The sequence below is a fragment of the Carcharhinus amblyrhynchos genome, chromosome 21 (assembly GCF_965287045.1).
Source record: "Carcharhinus amblyrhynchos chromosome 21, sCarAmb.v2.hapA, whole genome shotgun sequence".
In the NCBI taxonomy this organism is placed as follows: Eukaryota; Metazoa; Chordata; class Chondrichthyes; order Carcharhiniformes; family Carcharhinidae; genus Carcharhinus; species Carcharhinus amblyrhynchos.
In genome coordinates, this window is record NC_137344.1 from 7,465,579 (window position 1) to 7,490,614 (window position 25,036).

Sequence of the window (25,036 nt, forward strand, 5' to 3'; positions counted from 1 at the left end):
CCTGGCCCATTCGCCCAGCCTATCTAGATCCTTCTGCAGACTCTCCACACCCTCCGCACAATATGCCTTTCCCCCAATCTTGGTGTCATCAGCAAATTTCGACACCCTGCACTCGGCATGGGTAACATCAGGCCGTCAACTCAGAGCCAGCAAGACAGTTAGCTTCTCAGAGAAAGATGTTCAAGGTAATTCTTTCAGGTTGTCAAATACCAGAACTCTGTGTCATCTATGCCAATTTAGATATGAAAGTTGGTTGGAGGTTAGTAACATGGTGTAGCAGCAAAAACTCTCACCTCCTTTAGCAATACATTTATTTCTAAGCCTTGAAGGATCTAGATTTTATATTTCGTGAATTCAGTGCATTTTTATTGAACTCTGTTTTATCGGAATTCAATTTGTTAATCCATTGATTTTAGTAAATGAGCAGAAGTTACCAAAGTTCACTTAAAACAAGTCTAAGTCCCTTCTGTGTACTTGTTCCTTTGAATTGAAGAAGCTAGGTAAGCTTTTGGTCTTATAGTGGTCAGTTTTGGTTAATATTCTGAGACAAGCCTTTTAACCTCTTTGGACCAAATGGCCTTCTTTTGCATGTTAAGGACTTTATGAACTATATTCCAATGACAAGAACGGTTGCCACATACCAGGCAGCCTGCCAGTAATGCTGCTTTGAACCAACTGCTTGAAAGTATGTGGGACTGACCTTCCTATCTCTGCCACAGAATAGATGGCATTGAATGTAATTGTATGCAATTATGTCTGGATGTTCAGTAAGATAAGGAGCATTGTTAAGTGTGGTTCTCATTAACGCATTATTAAAATTACAGATTTTACTGGACTGATTTGGCTGCCATGTAACTGAGTCAATAATTTAAAACGTGTCAATCATTTCAATTGTCTGCTGGCTGCAATCAATCAGAATATGAAGTGGGTACATCAAGATTTTTTGGCTAGTCTGTATTTTGCTTGCAGTTTTACTTCAGTGCAGCTAGGGAGTGCTTCTGGATGGAGGAAGGTTTTGTGCATTTCCACACAAATAGGTAAGTTGCTCTTGGGTGCTGCAATGTACTTGGTGACTAGCTACAAAGTTTAATTGGTATAGAATAGACAGAACTCGCTCACTTTTTAGGTTAGTGAAATGCTGGTGCGCATCCATAATAAAAATAATGGAGAATGTTCACAACAATTTGAAAGATCAGAGAAAATGTTTCACCTTTTGAGGACTGAGTGTATTCTGGAAGAATTTGTGTATTAAAAGACACTTTCTCAAAGGGTTCATGCACAACTGATTGCTATTTCTAAAGATCATTTTACAAAACAAGGTATGCATTTTTGAAGAAGCTAGAAACTTCTTCACCCTGGTGGACCATCTGCAAAGGAGGTCGCATTGTAATTTATGGTTCTGGGGAAAGAAAATTTGTGTTTAAAAGTTGGTTTTGGTTTGAGAAGAATTCGGCATGGAGCAGTTTGAGCTGATACCGTAGAATCTATGAAGGACCAAATCTTTGTGAAAAAAAGAAAACAATATTTTGGGAGTCCAGAGCCACTTTGCATCTGGAAGTGAATACATGTTGGAATAGAGTGCCTGCAAATGTTCCTCAAGCATGTCTGAAAAGCAGTGCAAGAATCATCAATTGTTTTGCAATTCAGCACTGAGAAACCATATATCCCGGACACCACTTCAAGGGCTGCACGATCTTTCCTTTTCCTTTTGAACTATTAACTTTTAACCTTTGCCAGAATCCCTCTTGGGAGTGTGTCTGAGACTGGGGTATCTCAAAACAGTAAGTAATATACTTTCATATTTCATACTGTATATTAATAAACTCTGGCTTTGCATTTGACCTGGTTTTATAATAAACTAAAAAGTTTGCTATTTATTGAAAGAAGCACGGTTACGATCTCTTTGATTAACAAAAGCAAATGGAAACAATTGGCCATTTTGATGAGTGAATTAAACTTTAAACTAAAGGTATGACCTCAGTGGTAGTGGGGCTGGTCAAACTGTGCTCTCCTCTCATCCCAGTCATAATATAATGCATTCTTAACTAAAGCTTTCCCTTAACATTTACAAGCAAAATATACAAAAGTCCATTTATGTACTGTCTCAATGTTCTTAACCTCTGACCTTTCCTCTGTTGCATTGCAACACATAGGGAATTGCTTGTGAATCAACATCCCTCATCAGGTAGTATTTATCAGAATTCATTTTGAAAAAAATAGGTTTGTCCTGGGAATACCAGTGATAAAAATATTAGCCCATTCTAGCTAAATGTAACTACCCTACATAAAGAGATCCAAACTATTATTAGACTGAATTATCATGATTCTCCAGTTGCTTCAGTGACCAAGCAGGACTCCCCAGTTCTGATCTTTTGGCGTTCAATCTCAAAAAATACTATCTTGATATCCTGGTTGAAGGATGGCTGAGCAATAAAACAATCCTAACTGAATAAATGTTTTGATCCCTATTTTCTAGGTCAGCTCATACTACCTCTTCCTCCATGATTATGCTCAACACCTGTGCCCCACAAGGCTGTTGCCTTCAGCCTTTAACTATACTCATAACCTATGACTGTATGATCAAATTCCCCTCCAACTTGATTTTCAAGTTTGCTGGTAACACCACTAAAAGGGGCCAAATAGTAAACAATGATGTGATGGAATACAGTAAAGAAATAGAGAACGTAGTGAACTGGTGCAATGGCAATCTCCCCCTCAGTGCCAGTAAAATGAAGGAGATAGCCATCAACTTCAGGAACTGTAGTGGAGGACATGCCCCTGCCTGCATCAATGGGTCAAGTGGAAATGGTTGAGAGCTTCAGGTTTCTAAGTGTTTAGATCACCAACAACCTGTCTTGATCCTCCCTCTACGTTGAGGTTATAGTTAAGAAAGCCCATCAATGCCTCTACTTTCTCAGGAGGCTAAAGAAATTTGGCATGTCTGCTTTAACTCCAACTTACACAGATGCAGCATAAAAAGCATTCTTTCTGGTTGTATCACAGTTTGGTATGGCTCCTGCCCTGTTCAAGGCTGCTAGAAATTACAAAAGGTTGCAAATGAAGCCCAGTCCATCACACAAACTAGCCTCCCTTCCGTTGACTCTGTCCACACTTCCCACTGCCTCAGAAAAGCAGCCAGCATAATCAAGGACCCTGTGCACCCTGGGCCTTTTCCATCAGATAAAAGATATGAAAGCCTGAGGTTACGTACCAGCCATCAGACTGTTGAGTGGACCTACCTTTTATATTAAGTTTCTCTGCATCCTAGCTATGACTGTAACACTGCATTTTGCACACTCTCCTCTACGAATGGTATGTTTTGTCTGTATAGCACGCAAGAAACAATGCTTTTCACTGTATACTAATACATGTAACAATAAAATCAAAATGTTGGAAGTGCCACATATTTAATGTAAATCAATGGTTGGAAAATGAGGTAGTGATGTGCTGCCACTTTTGCAATTGCAAATTTTGAAGCAAGAAGACAGCATATACGTCTTGGTCATTTGTCGCTTGGAAACCTTTTTATATTGCATATTCTTAACGTATTTCACTTTAACTCCTTGTCTTCCATAGAGGTTACATGACTGGAATTCTTTAAGTGTGGTTGTGATTGAGCATGTAAATTTAATTGATTCATCTACTTGTTGGATATTTATGGTATTGAGCTTTCCACAAATACTTTTTCCACACTACAGATCACTGTGATTTTTTTTTTACAAAAGTTTGTATTTTGTGAACTCTGAATACAAAAACTTCTGTAATGGAGCCATGGAATGGCGTAATAACTGTTCTCCCAAGTGGAATTAATTGCTGGGTAATTACAGAACCTAAGTGTGCTTGTTGGATCAATAGAAATGTTTTTTTTACTGAGTCCCGTTGTCTGCATTCTGAATTAAAATGATATGGGGTTAAAAGAAATCACATGAGTGTTGATCCTTTGGTTGAGAAACTCAAATGTTCACCAGACGTTTTTTAAACACTAGGTTATTTGCCTTGCCGATTTCAGTGTTCAATACTGAATGCGTTCCTTTCTTTGAGGCACAGTGTATGGCCAGTAACAGCCCTCCAGTGTCTTGCTTAACTTTTCTTTCAATTCCAAAAGAGAAAGTGCTGGAAAATCTCAGCATATCTGGCAGCATCTATAAGGAGAGAAAAGAACTGACATTTTGAGTCCAGATCACCCTTTGTCAAAGCTAAAAGGCATGGAAAATGAGAGATATTTATACTGTAGGGTGAGGGAATGAAAGATGAGTCAGAGCCACAGAAACAAGGGGAAAGGCTAAAAGGTGCTAATGGCAGTCCATAGCGAGAATAGAAGGTGTGAATGGACAAACAGCAGAGAAGCTGAAGTAGAGGGTAGGCTGTGACAAACCAAGATGTGGGGGGAGGGGCAGATGGGTGGAAAAGAGGTAAAATTAAGCAATGGGGGAGAAAAGGTAAGAAAATGGGGGATCAGATGGGGGGAAGAGTTGGGGGTGGGAGAAAAAAAACCAAGAAATAAAAGGTAGAGAACAGTTTTTAAAAAAAAAACAAAAACAGGTTGAGGTGGGGTAGAACTAATCAATTATCTTTGAATTTCATGTGTAAGCTTTGGTAATGAATCTGAATGTTATTGAAATGAGGGACAAAAATGGTCTGAGCAAATCCTGTCCTCATCCTACATCTCAGAAGCATTGTTCCAAAAAGAGTTTGATATTTATCTCAAATGAGAACAACTTTGGCAGCAGTGCCAAGGCCAGTTGTACTACTACTGCATAGGCTGATGCCAGCTAACAGAGCAGATTGGGAACAGAGGTGGAAAGTTCCTAGTTTATATGGCTTACCTCATTTTTCTTAAGCATCAATGGAGTTGTCCTGGTAACGAACAATGAGTGAAGCATTCAATAAACTTTACTTTTTCTGTCCTTAGGAAATATAATATCCTTGATAGATTGAAAGATCCATGTAAGATTTTCTGTTTGACTGTAACAAATAATGCCCATAGTGGTGATTTTTACAAGTTGTCACACTAACTAAAAAAAAGGGTAGATTTATAGATGAAGATTTTTCTCTTGTACTCAGGAAGGGCTAGATGGCCTACTCCGGCTCCTATTTCTTATGTTCTTATATGCAGATCTGCTGTAATATATGCCTTTTGGAGGTTATTGAATGTTAGTTCTAGGTATTTCACTGGAATAATCATAGTGGTACATCACGAGTGAACTACTAGCTTGTGTAGATCTTGAAAGTGAGATCCAGTTCCATGAATTCAAGATGCATGTCGGCACCTATAACCAGGTTGTTAAAGAGTATAGATGCAGGTTAATTCCTCGGCTCTCCACATTGCAAAATACTCCTTGATCTTTTTTTGAAATAAATCTGTTTTCAGTTAAAGTACCTGCAATGGGCTTGTAATCTATAAGGTTTCAAAAGGTTTAGATTAGCAGTGAAGAGCTGCAAGGAACAATCTAAAGTCGAACTTGAGTTGGAAGAGGACTAAATTTAATGAAGTGACTGGAAAATAGCGAAGGTGATGAAATAACAAGAGGAGGATGTATGGTGCATGTCAGGTGAATTCTTGAGCAACAACCAGCAAAATGCAGAAGTTGAGGGGAAGTGAAGGTGAAGATAAGACTGGTCAAGAGAGATTACAATGACAATTAACATTAAAGTAACACAAATTTTAACTGAATGTAGATGATAAGTTGGAAATAAGAGACAAGGTAGGGCCTTTCAGGTCAAAGAATGTATGTGTAGAGGCTCCAGCCATGACTAGAATACCTAATGAGTACTTTGCATCAGTGTTTACTAAAAAGAATAGAATGCTGACCAAATATTGATAGAAGCAGAGGTGGTAGAGGCAGTAGATAGAATGAAAATTGTTGGGCAGGGTGTACTGGAAAGGATGGCTCTGTGCAGTGGGTAAGAATCTGTTCCAGATAGCTTTCATCCCCTAGGTTAGAAAAGAAAGGGAAGATGTGATGGAAAGGCTTGCCATAATGTTCCAATCTTCCCTGCATGAATGAAAGTACCAGAGGATTAGAGTGGCAAGTCTGACACCTTTACTAGAAAGGGTACAAAGGCATTCTTAGTAACTGAATGCTGCTCAATTTAACATCTGTGGTGGGTATGGTTTCAGAAACAATAATCGGTGGGGGTGTGGGAGGACTGAACAGGAACGTACAGAAGTTTGAGTTAGTTGAGGGGAGCTGGCAGATTGTGTTTGACTGATCTAATTGTTTAGCCAAAAAAAAATTAAAGAAGGTTAATGAAGGGACTGCAATGAATTGCAGACATTGCAAAAGTATTGTGACATACCAAATCAGAAATTCCAATGCAACATAAAGTTAGCCTAGACTGCAACTATTATTTTTGACATTGGAATTAGTGAGCATAATCCAGGTATGATCCTGTTGACCCACTAGGACCCTTATTAAAACAAACTTTATTTAACAATAGTTTAACTATAAAAAATTAGCAAACTTATACCAATTGAAATGCTTCAACATTACAAAGTATAATTCTTAACTGTTAGCTATTTTTATTAGCTCCAATTAATGCAATATCCGCAAAGCCGTAAACCCCTCAGTAGAATCAGTTAGCAAGGCACGCAGGCTCATGTGAATTCCCAGTCCTCCAGCCTTTTAACCCTTCTGGACATAGATGCAGAGTGCCTTTTGAACAGACAGCAGCCTCCAGAGGAAAACTTGTCTTTACACCAGTGAGGGAGAGAGGGAGAAAACATTTCTTGCCTTTTGCAGACCTCTGAACCTCTTGGATTTCTAGCAGGTATACAAATTCTAGAAAATGAGAAATAGAGTAAAAGAGTCTTGCTGTTTTCAAATTCAACCTGCAACTACCTGCATTTTTTTTTCTGTATGTGCAAGACTAGTTCCACCCACTCGTGATCTTCTTTTTGTCAATCAACCTAATCAAACCCTACTCTGAAACCCAGGGAACAAGTCTAAGAATAACAATAATGCATTAGCTTGGATTAAAACAAACACTCCAGTAATTAGTAGCAATTAATCTTCTGCAGTATCAGCTAATGGGCTGCTGGCTATAGAAAATAGATAAAAGCTATTCCTGTTAGTTGATGCAAACATTTTGGGGACAAGGAAACAAAGGGATTTTGATGCAGAGGTTTTTTTCTGCAAAGTGGTAAATGACTTGGAACTTGTTGCCTATAAGGGTGGCAGAAGCAGACACCATCAGTGAAATTGGATGAGCGCTTGAGGGAGCTAAAGTTGGAGAGCCAGGGGGATAGAGTGGGGCTCCAGCAGGACTGATTGAATTGCCTGGCTTAATGGGTTAAATTACCACCTCTTGTACAGTAATGACTTTTTGACTGTATCCTATACAGATAACCAGGGCTGTTTTTATGGTGATTTTTATTTCACGTAATTCCATATTTTGTGGATTTTGCTTAATTCCGCTGTCTAGCCTAGTTTTTTTGGTAACTAATGTTTACAGTTTCTTTTATTAAAAAAAGCCTTGAAAAGAAATGCAGTGCTGATGAATGAAATTTGGTAAATGTTGAGAAACATTGTTAATTTGCAAGCGACATGTTTTTGGTAAACTTGCTTCTAGAACATGTAGGTCTTGATTGAATATTGCTACTATTGTGGTTTGACTTCTTCCATGCTTAGCCTGGGGCATCAGCTGCACTCCTATAAGATTTCAGTCCTTCTAGCCCCAAGGCCTTTTTTTTTTGCATTTCAGCAACTCATCACAGTGCCCTCTGCATGGTTCATTGCATCCTTCTCTTTACAGTTTGAACCACCGTTCTTATGGTCACGCTTCCCGGAAATCTTCCTCACATCAACGTTGTCACCTCCACTCCATACATCTCACGTTTTGTTTCTGTACTCGCCTCTGGTCCAACCAGTATCTTGTACAAATTTAACGTCATCTGGACTCTTAGTACCTTTCACTTCTAACATTCTGTTCAGTGATTTACCACTTGGATGGACTTGCTTCAGTGAACGTTTTCCACAGAGCATACTACTAAACATTTCTGTGATTTGCTGATTCTTACTTGTCTGTCATTCAGTCACCTGCGTTCACCTTCACAGTTGGCCTCTTAAACCACACTTGTTAACAGATTATTATAATATTTCACTTTCCATTTGAATGTAGAAATTAAGATGTCTCATTGGAGATCTCTGGCACGTAACTCCTGTAATTTGAAAATCTATCATTAATCCCTGTTCTCTGCTTCCGTCCCTCAACAATCAATCTATCCATCTGACCATGCTCACTTGGTTAATGTAGGTTAACTTTTTGTACGCGTGTGAAATAGCACCCCAATAGCATTCCATCCTATGTTACACTCCCTTTAACAAAACACTGATTGCATCAAAAATCGTAGGCACCACCAGCTACTTTTTACAGATACATTCTGACTGCATCTGACTAGTAAATGTCACTCTAACTCATTTTGCTCCTTTGATGTTTCCCCATAGCTAGGGTTAGGCTAACAGGCCCATGATTTCCTGCCTTATTCCTTTATTGTAAATAAGGGTGGAATGTTTGTCTTTCCAACCCTTGGGCACAATGAATTTCTGTTTCTAAATTTTGTTTCAGGAAATCATTATAACTGCCTCTTTCCTCTTGAGCTTCCTTCACTATTCTGGGATGAATTACATCTAGCCTCAATGATTTTGTTTTTTATTCATTTGTACTCTCAAATCCCATTTCTATTTTAATAAATTATCCTTTCAAATATTTATCTTAAGTAGCAACTGTTCTCTGACAACTGCTTGATGCGGACTGACACCCCTGGAGTTGTAAGGCCCTGGTGATAGGCTGCTGACCTGTTCTAGGAAAAACCTTGCTGACAGGAATATGAGAAAGTTTGCCTTTCGCACCATTGGGTGCAGGGAGAGAAGCAACAAATCTATTTCCTCAGGCTTGATATGCTGTCTTTCGAAAAGTAATTTTTTTTAAGGAGGTGCCATGTGTTTAATTGAATTAAAAAAAACTGAAGCATTTGAATATCTTTAATAAAGTATGCCACACTGCTTGAAAAGATAAGTTCTGGCTTCTCAAATTGATGTGGTTTGCATATTATTCTCCCCTTCTTTGCAGTTTGTACATAAATTGACATTACACAGAGAGTTCTAAAGGCAAGGTTTTTAAAACTGAGATCAGCACTGTTGAATGATGTTCAACTAGCACCAGTCTGATATGGAGGTTTTGGGCATCTGTTTGGAAACACGCACTTAGGTTTTAATGCCAACTAAAATAGCACAGCTAGTCCATCTCTAGAACTAAAAGGAATCTCCATTCTTTTCCTCAGAGGAAATTTTGGAGCGCCAGAAAGCAAAGCAAGAAGCAGAGATGGAGGAAGTTAAGCAAAAGGCAGCAGAACAAGCAGAGAAGGCCAAGGGAGAAACTGAGGATAATGGCCAGATGGAGATTGAGAAAAGTAATGAAGCATCAGAAGAGCAAACTGAAGAGAAGGACAAAGATAGTAAAGAGACTGAAGAAAATCTTCAGGAAAAAGGCACAGAAGGTAAATGGTGTTTACCCACTGTGAATTCTTATTGGGTTAACCATCAGCTAGTGTCACCAGAGTTATTTTAATTGACTGCATGCAACAGAGGCACTTTGTTCCTGTTAATCTTAAAACTAGACTTGGGTTTGAAATATCACCTGGACAATGTTCACTCTGAAGACCACGATGGTAATTTTTAGCTAGACTTGTGAACTGTAGTACTGAAGTTGGATATGGGTTATACACGTGCAAATGAAACAAGAAATAACAGCACTAAATTTTTCAAAACCACCCATGCCATGTTTGCATCAGTCTGTTTTAAGATTATTTAGAACAGTGAAGATATGTGCTTCATGCCATTTTTATAGATTCAATTTCAAATCCTAGCAGAAGTACTGGATTTGATTTTTATTTTAATTTACCTCCTATGAAGACTCTGAGACTCACATTCTGTGTATCATTGAGTTAGATTAATCTTGATGTTCTGATGGAACTACATAGAAACTGTAGAATTTTGATGAAGCATTACAGTACTTGTGTTTGTAAGTACATTGACTTGAGCTGTGGGGTTGGGGGAGAAGAGAGCGGCAGTATTGAATTTTTTTTTGTCCTTCCGACCCTTGTGTTTGGAGAGTGCATTTTGTATTTCCATGTTCCCCAGTGATGGCAGTGGAAGAAATTTAATGGGATGTGTTGAAAGTAACAGTATAAACCAAATCTAAAAATCTGAGAGACAAAGTAAAAAGGGCAGGCCCTTAAAGGGATACTGCCTTCAACAAAAAGAAATCACAAATGAAACTTCAAACACCACACTAAAATGTGATTAAGTACAACTTTAACCTGCGTGCAATTGATACCAATTAATCTATCATGAATTGGTAGCAATGGATAAAACAAGTTGGGTGATGACATTGTTTGTTTGCTCGGTAAGTATCACTCTGAATAGAAAACAAAATTCCCAACAGATTGTGGTATTGAGTTGTATATTTTTGAAGGGAATAGCAGTTTGCATGTGAACATGTTTAAAAATTCCTCATGTTGTAAAAGTTTTTGAGCTGTTGCATTTTGGAAACACTTCTTCTGTGTCTCCTCATCGACCCTGAAGAGCAGTTTTAACTTTGAAGTAAAAATACCATGGTTAGGCTGTTTTGGAAAGCTCACCTCAATTGAGAGCTGTGGGTGCTATTTCTTAAAAACATTGCAAAAATATGTTTATATTCTTGTGTTCAAGGTTGTGAAATGAGTGCTAACTCTCAATTCTGATCTCAAAACATGACTGAGATGTGCCAAATGTCTTGGGTATTTCCTTACGCATAGGGGCATATTCAAAAGGTAGTGCTTGTGTTCTGCATTTTGCTGTAGACCCCACACCTAGTGCCGATAACTGTAGCTCTGAAAATTCAGAGACATTGAAGAGTGATGGCAACAGCCAAAATGCTTCGGCAGAGGAAAATAAGCATTGCCTGTCAAAGGACACTGGAGAGAAAGAGCTGGCGCAATCTGAAACTGAGAAGCTGACGGAAGAGAAGAAACTGGCAATCGAATCAGTACCGCTCCCCCTGGATAGAACAGGTACAGAAGGTGACTCCCAATATCTGGAGTGGGGAGAGCAGTTGTTTTCTCAGTCTTTATTCTCAGTGAATGAACTTCCTCCATCTTTGGAATCATTCATCAATCATTTTTATTTTTCTGTGTTCATGTTCTTGCTCTTGCTCATATTTCTGGCTGTCTTTTGATAAATTGATTTGTTAGTAACCTAATAGTTAGTACAAATGACAATTTACTGACATCTTCTAACTTTTAAATTAAAACTTTAACAATGTAATATCACTGTCTGAAGTCTTGTGCTTTATTTTTGTTATCTTTCATATCAAAACAAATTTCTTAAAATGCATGTTTGGATTGGAGCTGCTTCATATTTTTCTTCATTAAACTTATATTTTATTCTTTGCTCTTGAATACCCAAAAAAAACCCTCAATGTGCCTATGTACAATTTCAGTCTGGCTACTGGACAGGGGCAGGAATAGTAATGAACAATTCTTTTTTAGAATCATTGAATCTTTACAATTCAGAAGGAGGCCATACAGCCCACTGAGTGTGCACTGACTCACTGACGGTTCATATTAACCAGGCCCTATTCCAATAACCCCACGTATTTACGCCACTAATCCCGTTAACATACACATCTTGGGACACTAAGGATCAATTTAACATGGCCAATCCGTCTAACCTGCACATCTTTGGACTATGGGAGGAAACCAGAGCACGTGGGGAAACCAATACAGACATGGGCAGAATATGCAAACTCCACATGGAGTCACCCAAGGCTGGAGTTGCTCCTATTGTCAGCTGATCTGAAGTCTGTTAACTGCAGACAAGATCCGTAGTTGGTTTGTATATCACAATACCAGATTAGGCAATAGGTTGAGTCATTGAGGGAGCATAATTTTTTTTCAGATGGTCTTTTGTGTTGTACAGTCCACATCATACACAAACCTTTCTCCAGGTGTTTATTTTGGTGCATGATGGATGATGACTACTGTTTTTATCTATTGTTATGATTTTTAATTAGATCTGTAGAGCTGTGGTACCCAAAGAAGGGAAGATTTTTTGCATGCATTATATCCTATCCCATCAAATGAATCCCAAATGACTTAAATTAGTACCTATCAGTTAATTTTTTGGCAGTCCTTTAACGTGGACATTTCATTCAGTAATCGTACAGTTGTCATTTCCAATTAAATGCATTTTAAATTTCTGGTTAATTTTTTTGACACCAATTGTAACTTTGTGGCTTGAAGCATTGCTCAGAGCTTTTATTTCCTAAACAGTAAGAAAAACACAGTGGCAGAATATTCCGTTTTGATAAGGATTATGAATGTTTTTTGTGGATATTGGTATTTTTGGCAATGTGGTTTTTGTCTCAGCTGTACTTATACTCCAGATTGATTTCAAATTTATCAGATTTTAATTTTTGCTTATTCTAATCTGGTGTGGTACTACATATATAAAGGATATACAGTGGTGTAGTGGTATTGCCACTGGATTAGTCATCCAGAGAACCAGAGCAAGATCTGCAACTTGGGTTCAAATCCTACCAAAGCAGATGGTGAAAGTGTCTTGCTTGATCACTATTTGCTGCATGTCTTTACCTGCAAAATATGTTTCACGGCACATTTTCAGTGAATTTCAGTTTCCATTTTTACTTTGTTTTAAGCATGAATACTATTAAATTTCTTTTTGACAGTATTTCTGTTCAAAGGTAATACTTGGAAATAAAATGCTTTTGATACTGAAGTGTTTTTGCTCTGTATCAGCATCATTGGCCAGATATTATTCAGTAAAGTGCCCTTTCTCTGGTGCAATAATAAACCTCTGACCCAATAACATCCCTCAGAAGAGCACTAGGAATTTATTGTAATTATCCCAATGTATATGAAGGGTGTTTTAGACAGTGGGAAAAGTTTGCTAAGAGTAAACGTAGGAAGAACTTCTTTGAAAAAGATTAGTAGCATTGAGTTTTACAAATGGGAGCATGAAGAGGAAGGGCAATTCGGTCATGATAAATTTAATGATTAGATCCTGGTGTGTGTAATTTTATAGAAAGGACATTGAAATAACTAGAGAGTTTACTGTAGACTTAGCAGAATGATATCAGAGGTTGGAACAGCAGTGATACAAAATGCTGGAACTAATTCCATTGATCCTGGATAAGCAAAGAAGATTTAATCAAGTTTTGGTTTGAAGTGTTTTGTAAGGTTCAAATAAATTTCAAGTAAATAAACATTTTCAAATAAATAAATTGTGTTCCCTAACTAATAGATATTTTTTGGATTAGAAAAGTTACGCAGTTTGCATTTTTGGTACCAGTCCCCTCATTTGGTTAAGCTCAAGAACATAATGTGCAGGAAATCATGGGCAGCAACCCACTTCAAACTATTCTGGAGTGGGGTAACCCATTACTTATTTTCTATTGCAAACTTACCAAACTTGAGGATGTATTTTACAGATTACTAAGGTGACATAACTTGTTGGCCAGACCTCAACTTTGCTACCTCATCCCCAAAGAGTTGCTCTGTGCACTGTAATGAGTTTACATGACTGCAAAACTTTGAAACTTACTTGTTCCTTAATGCATGAGTCTGTGATTAAAGTATCTTGCTTTTTATGATTGCATATGTTTAAATTCGCTGCATGACACGTGGCATTGAATTATCTTGTTCCCTGTGCTCCATTTTTTTGATTGAATCACTTCCTTGTTCATCTGTTTTTGCACGCAGCATTTCAGAATTTGTTTGTCTTCTATATGAAGAGATTGAAAGCAAGTCCTAAGTTGATTCTGTTCCTGATGGTTCAATGGGTAAATACTGAGTCATGTGGACTTGGAAATTCCAAATTTGACTCCTAGGGTGTGATCTTATGACCTTGTCCTATCCAACCTTCAACGAGGAGAGGCAAAAAATGAGAATGCACTCAGTTTGTCGTCTCCTCGATCGTACTGACTGTTTTGCCAGCGAAATTGGCTTTGTGCTCAGTGACATTATTAATGAGCCCTGGACATTTTTGTCCAGATTCACTTGCCCTTATCTGCTCGTCAATTGAGATTCTGCCCTGTGAGACTCACAGATGGTGCCCATCAGTGGGAGACCAGGCATGATGGCCTCACCGGGATGATCAGAGGCCATTGAAGCCCCTGGATGAACAAGGGTAGTGCCAGCCTGGCAGTGGCCACAGGACACCATAATTGTATGAGGAGAGGGGAAGCTCTGCACTCTGTCAGAGTGGTGATCGGGAAGGGAAGGAACTTTGCACACTGCTGAGGTGTGTGTGTGTATGTTTGTGTGTGTGTGTGTGTGTGTCCACCAATAGCCCAGAAAGCCATTCAGTTCAGGGGCATTTGATCTAAGAATATGTTTTTTAAAAACTTTGGAAGTTTGGGCAGAGTTAAATATCCATCTGAAGTTGTGATTTAAACAAGAATTGTCTGAAAACAGAACAATTGTTGTCCTTGTTTACGGTATCATAGAATCCTACAGTATGGAAGGAGGCCGTTCGGACAATCCCACCCAACCCCTATCTCCGTAACCCCACGTTTACCCTGTTGACCCCCTAACACTGGGGTCAATTTAGCATGGCCAATCCACCTAACCTGTAGATCTTTGGACAATGGGAGGAAACCCACACAGACATGGGGAGAACATGCAAACTCTACACAATGACCCAAGGCTGGAATTGAACCCAGGCCCCTGACACTGAGGCAGCAGTACTAACCACTGCGCCACCATGCCGCCCAAGTACCTGTACTTTGGCATTTTAAAGAATAACCGTTCAAACAAATTGTTTTTTGGGGTAACGTAATTTAAATGAAGAAGTGCTGAATGTTACTTAAATAGACAATGATAATGAGAAAACTTGAGCTCAGTTTAACCAATCCATTGTGAAGCTTCTTGTGCATGACTGCATAGGGATTGGTCCAAATCAGTGGTAATGTATTTATTCCCACTGGTGCAGCAGGAAAATGTTTATATTGCTTTTGATGTCTAAAATACAATATTTCACTTTTTCTACTACTTTAGAAGATACTGTTGAGAACTCTACTGATGCTGCCACTGCTATGAAAACGATGCCATCACCGCTTTCTGTTGATGATAGTACCAGCAATGCGGATTTGCCCAATGAGACACCCACTCAGGATTCTTGTTTCAAGGTAGCTGAGGATTTAGAGAACGTGGAGGGGTCCTCACAGTCTTCAGGAAATGGCCAAGAAGATGCAGGTGAACTTTAATTATTTTCTTGTAAAAATATAGTGTTACCATGACATATAATTCGAGTCCAAACACAACATGGATGTGTGTTTTTGTGGCAGGACCAGTGCTATTCAAGATTTTAATTGCTCATTCAACTTCAGCCAAAAAAATAGTATGCACAAATTTTGCATTAAGTAGTATGAACCCTTGCTTGATTTATGTCTGGCAGTTTATAGTTGCAGTTTTAAAGGGTGTGGACGAAGGTGGGTTACCCAAGAGTCAAATTTCCCTGAGTAACAAAAAAACTATTTATAGGTGGCGCAAAAGAAATGTCATGGCACACATGATGCCATACAACTGGTTACACTTAAATCCAAGTGGAGGAAAGCACCTCTCTACAGCTAGGGATGACATGGCTAAAGGGAGATGCGCTTGAAACTTGCCTGCAGTCAATTTAAAAGAGTGAATGGAGTTTGAGTTGCAGCCACTTGCCCAAAAGAATGCAATAAATGCTGATTGGATAAGCCTGGCTGAGGGAAATTTGAAGAATCATTTTGCCTGTCTTGAAACCATCTCCCAAAGTATCTTCCATCCCTCCCAGTCAATTTTTTGGTCCACTTTCTGATTAGGATCTATATTTATGGGAAATTTGGAGCACAAAACTACAATTTATCACTCTGACCTAATGTTTTGATATTGTGATACACTGGGCTGTTGAAAATATCTTCATAGATTTCAGAATGATCGCTTTCCTCATTTTTCTTGGGTATGTACTGCTGAATTTCTGAGATTTTAACACAGTTGGTCAAGATTGGCTAAATAGGAGTCAAATTCTGGGAGTGTAAAAACTCCATTATTTAATTCTTCACCATTGAAGCCTTGTATCTTGGAGTGATTAATTCCATTAAGCAGATTTGAAAGGGACAATGTAATAAATTTAATAATATTTTGCACCACCTTATGGTTTGTTCACAAATATTTTCTAAAACTTTTAAAAATCAAATACTAAAAGTTCTCAAGTGATATTGAGAATCAGTTGGTTTACTACAGTTTCTCTAATTCTCTGGTGCATGTTTGATGTTACGACTTGCATTTAAAACCTGTTTGCAATTATATGCCATTGTTTGCTGAAGTGTTCATATTGTGGAACTGTAGCTGCTTACTCATCCCATTCCTGAAAAAAAAAAGACCATGTGGTTAATGTTGCATTTAAAGGAACTAATCTAAAGCAGAAAGACAACAGATTTGATTACTGTAGGGATTTCCACAACTATTTCACCATGTTCAAACAATAGTGCAGATTTTCTGCATTTAATGTATTTCTCTTACCTTTTAAGAAACAGTATGCATCGTCTTTTATTGAATCACCCCTCTATATGCACTACTTTTGTTGTGCTATTATTTCTAAGAGACATTAATGGATTGGTATTGTGCCAGGTTTATTTTTAATTCTGCAGGCTTGTACTTTTTAGAAGAAAAACATGGCTACCAAGCTCAATTATAGAGGTTTAAACACATTTAGAACTCTAAAGAGATGGGCAGTTGTAGTTAAAGATCAAATGAAAATCCAGTATTGTCGTACTATGAAACAAAGTAGTTTCTATGTATTTTAAGGATTTTCTTTACAGGCAGTGTTTAAGATGGGAGCTTTGTTGTATTGTCAAGGATAACTGCGCAATAAGTAACTCCTTCCCCAAATCAACAGATGCAGACCAAAACAGTTCAGTGAGGTAATGATATCAATGCACATTTTACTGTCAAATGATACACCCTCTTTAAGCAGACTAGGAGCCAGAAACTAAGTAAAGGTCAGTTTGAAGAGATTTTCTTTAGATTAAAATTTGTTTTTTTTATATCCTGTCTACTTGATATGCTTTATGTGAAAGGGAAATGATGTGCAACAATATATCTAAGATTGTTTTCTGAGTGAGCTATGCACAACCATTGATAGCTCTGCAATGATTATTTGCTGTAGAACCAGGAGAACTTGACAGTGATAAAGCAAATGACGAAAATGGTGATTCCACTGGAGCTGGTAAAGGATCATCTATCCCAACTAGGATGGTCACGAGGTTACGGAACCCTGACAGCAAGTTGAGTCAGCTGAAGAGTGCTCAGGCTGCTGCTGCAGTGCATGAGGCAAACAAATCGTTTAAGGAAGGCAGAGAGGTGAGAGACAAGCTTGTGTGTAAGAACGTACTCTTCAGTTGATTTAAATTGAATTGCACTTGCAATATGTTGCAGTTTACAGAAATATGATGTGCACTGATTAATTTGCTTTTTAAACTCACCATGATTTTAAAATTTCTTTCCAAAATTTACCTTGCTACCTCAAAAGGTCTGAGGTTTATATCTCCTTATCACATTTCATGAAAGGAAAACTTTTAGGTCATCAACTTAATTATATAGAGAAACATAGAAAAACTACAGCACAATACAGGCCCTTCGGCCCACAAAGTTGTGCTGAACATGTCCCTACCTTTAGAGATTACTAGGCTTACTTATAACCCTCTATCTTACTAAGTTCCTTGTACTTATCTAAAAGTCTCTTAAAAGACCCTATCGAATTTGCCTCCACCACTGTTGCCGGCAGCCTATTCCACGCACCCACCACTCTGAGTGAAAAACTTACCCCTGACATCTCCTCTGTACCTACTTCCCAGCACCTTAAACCTGTGTCCTCTTATGGCAACCACTTCAGCCCTGGGAAAGAGTCTCTGACTATCCACTCGATCAATACCTCTCAACATCTTATACACCCCTATCACGTCACCCCTCATCCTTCATCTCTCCAAGGAGAAAAGGCCGAACTCCCTCAACCTATCCTCATAAGGCTTGCTCCCCAATCCAGGCAACATCCTTGTAAATCTCCTCTGCACCCTTTCTATGGCTTCCACATCCTTCCTGTAATGAGGCAACCAGAACTGAGCATAGTACTCCAAGTGGGGTCTGACCGGGGTCCTATATAGCTGCAACATTATCTCTCGACTCCTAATCTCAGTTCCTTGATTGATGAAGGTCAGTACACCGTACACCTTCTTAACCACAGCTTCAACCTGCGCAGCTGCTTTGAGCGTCCTATGAACTTGGACCCCAAGATCCTTCTGATCTTCCACACTGCCAAGAGTCCTACCATTAATATTATATTCTACCATCCTATTTGACCTGCCAAAATGAACCACTTCACATTTATCTGGGTTGAACTCCATCTGCCACTTTTCCACCCAGTCTTGCATCCTATCAATGTCTCGCTGCAACTTCTGATATCCCTCCACATGTCCACAACACCTCCAATCTTTGTGTCATCAGCAAACTTACCAACTCATCTCTCCATTTCCTCATCTAGGTCATTTATAAAAATAACAAAGAGTAAGGGTTCCAGAACAGATCCCTGGGCACTCTGCTGGTGACGGACCTCCATGCAGCATATGACCCATCTATAACCATTCTTTGCCTTCTGTGGGCAAGCCAGTTCTGGATCCACAAAGCAATGTCCCCTTGGATCCCATGCCCCCTCACTTTCTCAATAAGCCTTGCTTGGGGGACCTTATCAAATGCCTTGCTGAAGTCCATATATACTACATCTACTGCTCTTCCTTCATCAATGTGTTTAGTCACATCTTCAAAAAATTCAATCAGGCTCGTAAGGCATGATCTGCCTTTGACAAAGCCGTGCTGACTATTCTTAATCATACTATGCCTCTCCAAATGTTCATAAATCCTGCCTCTCAGGATCTTCTCCATCAACTTACCAACCATTGAGGTTAGACTCACTGGTCTATGAGTTCCAGGGCTATCTCTACTCCCTTCCTTGAATAAAGGAACAACATTTGCAATCCTCCGGAACCTCTCCCGTCTCCGTTGATGATGCACAGATCATCACCAGAGGCTCAGCAATCTCCTCCCTCGCCTCCACAGTGGCCTGGGGTACATCCCATCTGGTCCTGGCGACATCTAACATGATGCTTTTCAAAAGCTCCAACACATCCTCTTACTTTCTACATGCTCGAGCTTTTCAGTCCGCTGCAAGTTTGCACTACAACCACCAAGATCCTTTTCCATAGTGAATACTAAAGTAAAGTATTCATTAAGTACCTCTGCTATTTTTCCGGTTCCTTATGAGATTTCCCACCGTCACACTTGATAGGTCCTATTCTTTCATGTCTTATCCTCTTGCTGTTCACATACTTGTAGAATACCTTGGGGTTTTCCTTAATCCTGCCTGTCAAGGCCTTCTCATGATCCCTTCTGGCTCTCCTACTTTCCTCCTTAAGATCCTTCATATTAGCTGTATACTCTTCTAGATCTCTAACATTACCTAGCTCTCTGAACTTTTTGTAACCTTTTCTTTTTGACTAAATTTATTACAGCCTTTTGTACACCACGGTTCCTGTAACCTACCATAACTTCCCTGCCACATTGGAATGTTGCTAAGCAGAACTCCAGACAAATATTCCCCGAAAATTTGCCACATTTCTTCTGTACATTTCCCTGAGAAAACTTTCCAATTTAAGCCTCCAATTTCCTGCCTGATAGCCTCATAATTCCCCTTACTCCAATTAAACATTTTCCTAACTTGTCTGATCCTATCTCTCTCCAATGCTATTGTAAAGGAGATAGAATTATGATCAGTATCTTCAAAATGCTCTCCCACTGAGAGATCTGACACCTGTCCAGGTTCATTTCCCAATACCAAATCAAGTACAGACTCTCTTGTAGGTTTATCCACATACTGTGTCAAGAAACCCTCCTGAACACACCTAACAAACTCTTCCCTATCTAAACCCCTTAACCCTAGGGAGATCCCAATCAGTATTTGGGAAATTAAAATCTCCCATTACGACAACTCTTATTATTACACCTTTCCAGGATCTGCTTTGCAATCTGCTCCTCAACATCCCTGTTACTATTGGGCGGCCTATAGAAAACACCCAGTAAAGTTATTGACTCCTTCCTGTTCCTAACCTTGTCCACCCACAGACTCCGTAAACAATCCCTCCATGGCGTCCGTCTTTTCTGCAGCCGTGACACTATCTTTGATCAACAGTGCCACTCCCCCACCTCTTTTGCCTCCCTCCCTCTCCTTTCTTAAACATATGAAACCCAACACTTGAAGTAACCAGTCCTGTCTCTGTAATGGCCAGCGCATCACATTTCCAAGTAGTGATCCACACCTTAAGCTCATCCATTTTGTTCACAACACTCCTTGTGTTAAAATAGACACATCTCAAACCTCCGGTCTGAGCACTCCCCTTGTCTATCACCTGCCTATCCTCCCTCTCTCACTGTCGACAAGCTTTCTCTATTTGTGAGCTAACTTCCTCTCTCCCAGTCACTTCAATTTGATTTCTGCACCCGCCACTGCCCCCGCCCCTTTCTAGTTTAAACTCTTCCCAGTAGCCTCAGCAAACCTCCCCGCCAGGATATTGGTCTCCCTAGGATTCAAGTGCAACCCGCCCTTTTTGTACAGGTCACACCTGCCCTAAAAGAGGTCCCAATGATCCAGAAACCTGAATCTCTGCCCCCTGCTCTAATCCCTCAGTCACGCGTTTATCCTCCACCTCATTCCATTCCTATACTCTCTCGTGGCACAGGGAGCAATCCTGAGTAGTACCTTTTGCAGTCCTTCTTCTCAACTCCCTTTCTGACTCCCTATATCCTCCTTTCAGGACCTCTTCCCTTTTCCTACCTATGTCATTGGCACCAATATGTACCATGACCTCTGGCTCCTCTCCCTCCCACTTCAGGATATCTTTGATGCGATCAGAAGGGGCACAGCCACTGGCATATTCTCTAGTAAAAAGTCTGACAACACCAGGTTTAAGCCCAACCGATTTATTTGATAGTAAACTCACAAGCTTTTGGGGTTTGTCCCTTTGTCAGGTGAATGGAGAATTCTGGCCTCAGAGCGTATAAAGCACAGACAGTTTACAGATTACTGATTAGAATGCAAATCTTTACACCTAACCTGCTGTTCAAGTCCTAAAGTGGCCGACAATGTGAGTGGAAGGAGCACTGATCACAGATTAAAGAGATGTGTACTGTCTCCAGACAGTACAGTAAGTGAGGTTTTACTGTACTGTCTGGAGACAGTACACATCTCTTTAATCTGTGATCAGTGCTCCTTCCACTCACATTGTCGGCCACTTTAGGACTTGAACAGCAGGTTAGGTGTAAAGATTTGCATTCTGATCAGTAATCTGTAAACTGTCTGTGCTTTATACGCTCTGTCCGAGGCCAGAACTCTCCGTTCACCTGACAAAGGGACAAACCCCAAAAGCTTGTGAGTTTACTATCAAATAAATCGGTTGGGCTTAAACCTGGTGTTGTCAGATTTTTTTACTGTGTTTACCCCAGTCCAACGCTGGCATATCCACATCATATTCTCTAGTACCTGACCTTTCCCCTTCCCCTTGCTAACCATGACCCACTTGTCCGCCTCCTGTGGCCCTGGTGTGACCACCTGCCTGTCACTCCTCTCTATCATCTCCTCACTCTCCCTGACCAAACAGAGGTCATCAAACTGCAGCTAGTGTCATAAGTAGACTGACATTAAGATGGCAATGAAGTTACTGTGAAAATCCCCTAATCCCTGCATTTCATTGCCTGTTTGGGTACACTGAGCGAGACTTGAGCATGGCCAATGCACCTAACTAACACATCTTTCAGACTGTGGGAGGAAACTGAGCACCTGGAGGAAATCCACACAGACACGGGAAGAATGTGCAGACCCCACACGGACTGTGACCCGAACCAGGAATTGAACCTGAGTCCCGGCACTGTGAGGCAGTAGCGCTTGCCACTGTGCTGCCCTAGGCAACACTATTAATATCACCACCATCTTTAACCCACCCTTTTACAGATATTTTGCAGTTGTCAATTTATTTATTCCGTGTGATTTACTTTCTTTGGAAGTCTTTTGTACGAAAATATTCATTTTAAAATCTGCCATTTAAAGATATTCATATGGAGCTAGCAAAGGTAATGTGGAATTTGGGAAATGTATTGATAGAAAACAATATATTGAAACTATTTGCTTTACAGGTCCTGGTGGTAAATTCACAAGGGGAAATCTCTCGCCTGAGCACAAGAAAAGATCTGGTGATGAAGGGAATTGTGAATAACTTGTTTAAGTTGGGTCAAGAGGGAAAGTATCGTGTTTACCAAAACCAATACAGCACCAGCACCTTGGCACTCAACAAGCATCAACATCGAGAAGATCATGACAAACGAAGGCATCTTTCACACAAGTTCTGCATGACTCCAGCGGGCGAGTTCAAATGGAATGGTGCTGTTCATGGCTCAAAAGTTCTTACAATCTCTACTTTACGACTAACTATTATCCAGCTGGAGAATAATATCCCATCCTCGTTCCTGCATCCTAATTGGGCTTCACATAGGTGAATGGAATTAGTTTCTTTGCACATTTATAAACTAATCATATTGATAATCATATATGTTGCTTAATTTTCTTTTGATTTTGAAATGAGTTGGTGAATAATGAACTCTTTACATTCAGTGAGACAATAGTGGCATTTCAGATATGCTCGTTTTTAGAACTAGCCAGTAAGTGTAATGTACAATTTTGCAAGCTGTTGTTTGGTCAGCATGCTAATGCTTTTAAAAATTGAGAAATAGCCTTTTATCAATTAATGGGATGCAGATATCACTAGCAAAGTCAGCACTTACTGTACATTCCTAATTGCCCTTGAACTGAATGGCTAAGTCATTTCAGAGAGCAGTTAGCCAGACCAGGTAATGAGGACAGATTTCCTTCTGTAAAAAGGACATTGATGAACAAGAAGGGTTTTTAACAAGAATTGATGCACTGTCATTATTACTGAGACTAATTTAAAAATTCAATTAAAAACCTGGAATTGAAAGCCACTATCAGTAATGGTGATCAGAAAACTACTATCAATTGTTATAAAAACCACCTAGTTCATTAATGCCCTGTGGCGAAGGATATCTGTTTTGCTTGCCCAGTCTTGTCTATGTGATTCCAGACCCACAGCAATGTGGTTGACTTTTAGCTGCCCTCTGAAATAGCCTAGCAAGTTACTAAGTTCAAGGCAATTAAAAAAGCAGACAACTGCTGGTCTTGCCAGCAATGCTAACATTGCATTAAGAACATAAGAAATAGGAGTAGGCCATTTAGCCCTTTAGACCTGCCCCACCATTCAATAAGATCGTGGCTGATCTGAAGTGGATCAGTTTCACTTTCCCGCTTTCTCCCCATAACTCTTAATTCCCTTGTCTATCAGAAATCTAGAATGAAATGAAATTCCAGATTTGTTAATTAAGCTTAAATTCCATCAGCATTGGTGGTTGTCTGACTTTATTAATCCAGTGACGTTGCCAGTACACCACTGCCTCCCCCATGTATATAGCACCAACATAGAGAATATAGTTACATGAGATTGGACTTGATAAAAACTCTTTTGCTGTGTGTACTGGAGTAAGGCCACACGCCACCCAGGGTTCAACACTTGAAGCTACTTCATCCTCCTTTTTGAAGTATGTTTACATAATGGCTTTCAATCCATTTCTTATCTGAAAGGAACACAAGTCTGGGATATGTCTGGCCAAACAGAGGGTACATAGGGAGTTAATTCATTGATCCTTTTTTACCCAGAGGCAGGTTTGAATACATATTTGTAGCTTTCCAGAGTTCCATTTCAACCAATAAGTAGAGGTTTGGTCACTTCTGGGAAAACACCTAGCTATTCACACAGGTTTCTAGATTTTACACCGTTTTAGCCAACTCGCCTTCACGAACTGCGATATCATTTTCTGCAAAACAGAGGAACTGACCAAGTCATTTTCTTCTCACAATAAGTGTGTTCCTACTCACTTTTTCTTTGTATTCATATCTGTACATTGATTCCTTTTGCCCTGCAGATCCTCTGTTTTTGGCTTTCCTTTGTGCCTGAAGATCTCCTTTGTTTCTGCCAACTACACAACTTCATTCTTCACTTGATTTCTGTTATTGCTTCCTGACCAAGGGTTGCTAGATCACATGGATCAGTGTTCTTATTGTCCAAGGAAATTAGAATTAATTTCTTGACAGTTGATACAAACTCTTATCCTTTTAAAATATTCTTAAAAATAATTATAGATGCCATGGACCTTTGAAGAAATGACAGATTTTCCTTACTGAACTGCTTCTTGGTCAAAGATAGTCACAGGATCTATTTTCAGTTGGAGCGGTTAATCTGACTACATGTTAAAAACAAACTACCCTACAATTTTTGTGACTAAACTAACATTTATGTTTTGCTATCACAATGAATAAATAACATTTCCAGTTATGTACATTAATTTACTTGGAAAGTAGTTTTAAAATCGTGAGATAATGCAGCTTTGATCTGCTTATTTATCTTTTATTCATGCTTCATCTTTGATCAGCATTTGGTTTGACTGGTAATTGAGATGTAATTTTATATCTGCTTCTCCTGGTTTTTTTTAAAGATGGGAATGGTGTCAAGGTCCCAATCTAAGTGCAAAATACACAGCTTGAAATTTCTCTATCTGTTCATAGCTTTGTTTCTGAATACTTGATGCATGTAATGGAACTCAACTTGATCAGTCCCTGTTTAGTCTAGGAAGCATTGTTAATATTTACAGGTAAATAAGTTATACCTGACAACTACTTCCTGTCATCTTCTGCATTGGTTTTCTCAGTCATCTTTGTTCTGTATATCATCCGTTTTCTCATTACCTCGCAGTCTTCATTCTTGCTACTGTTCACCTTTGAATAATCCATCTTATTTAATTTAATTTAATACTGGACTTAGTCACTTGTAT

At 39.3% G+C, this 25,036-nt stretch overlaps 1 protein-coding gene across 22 annotated transcripts in view; it reads left to right on the top strand.

Annotated features, from left to right (window-relative positions):
- The window catches only part of bptf (bromodomain PHD finger transcription factor), a 160,383-nt gene that overhangs the window by 62,821 nt on the left and 72,526 nt on the right, over positions 1-25,036 (top strand). For 19 of the 22 annotated variants that reach the window (XM_080209404.1, XM_080209392.1, XM_080209383.1 and 16 more), the window contains 5 exons: positions 9,284-9,499; positions 10,844-11,053; positions 15,059-15,256; positions 17,205-17,398; positions 22,274-22,629. In XM_080209404.1, the coding sequence (XP_080065530.1) occupies positions 9,284-9,499; positions 10,844-11,053; positions 15,059-15,256; positions 17,205-17,398; positions 22,274-22,629 (1,174 nt within the window). The remainder of the gene's footprint in view (positions 1-9,283; positions 9,500-10,843; positions 11,054-15,058; positions 15,257-17,204; positions 17,399-22,273; positions 22,630-25,036) is intronic. The other 3 variants (XM_080209396.1, XM_080209397.1, XM_080209393.1) reach the window with 2 other exon arrangements.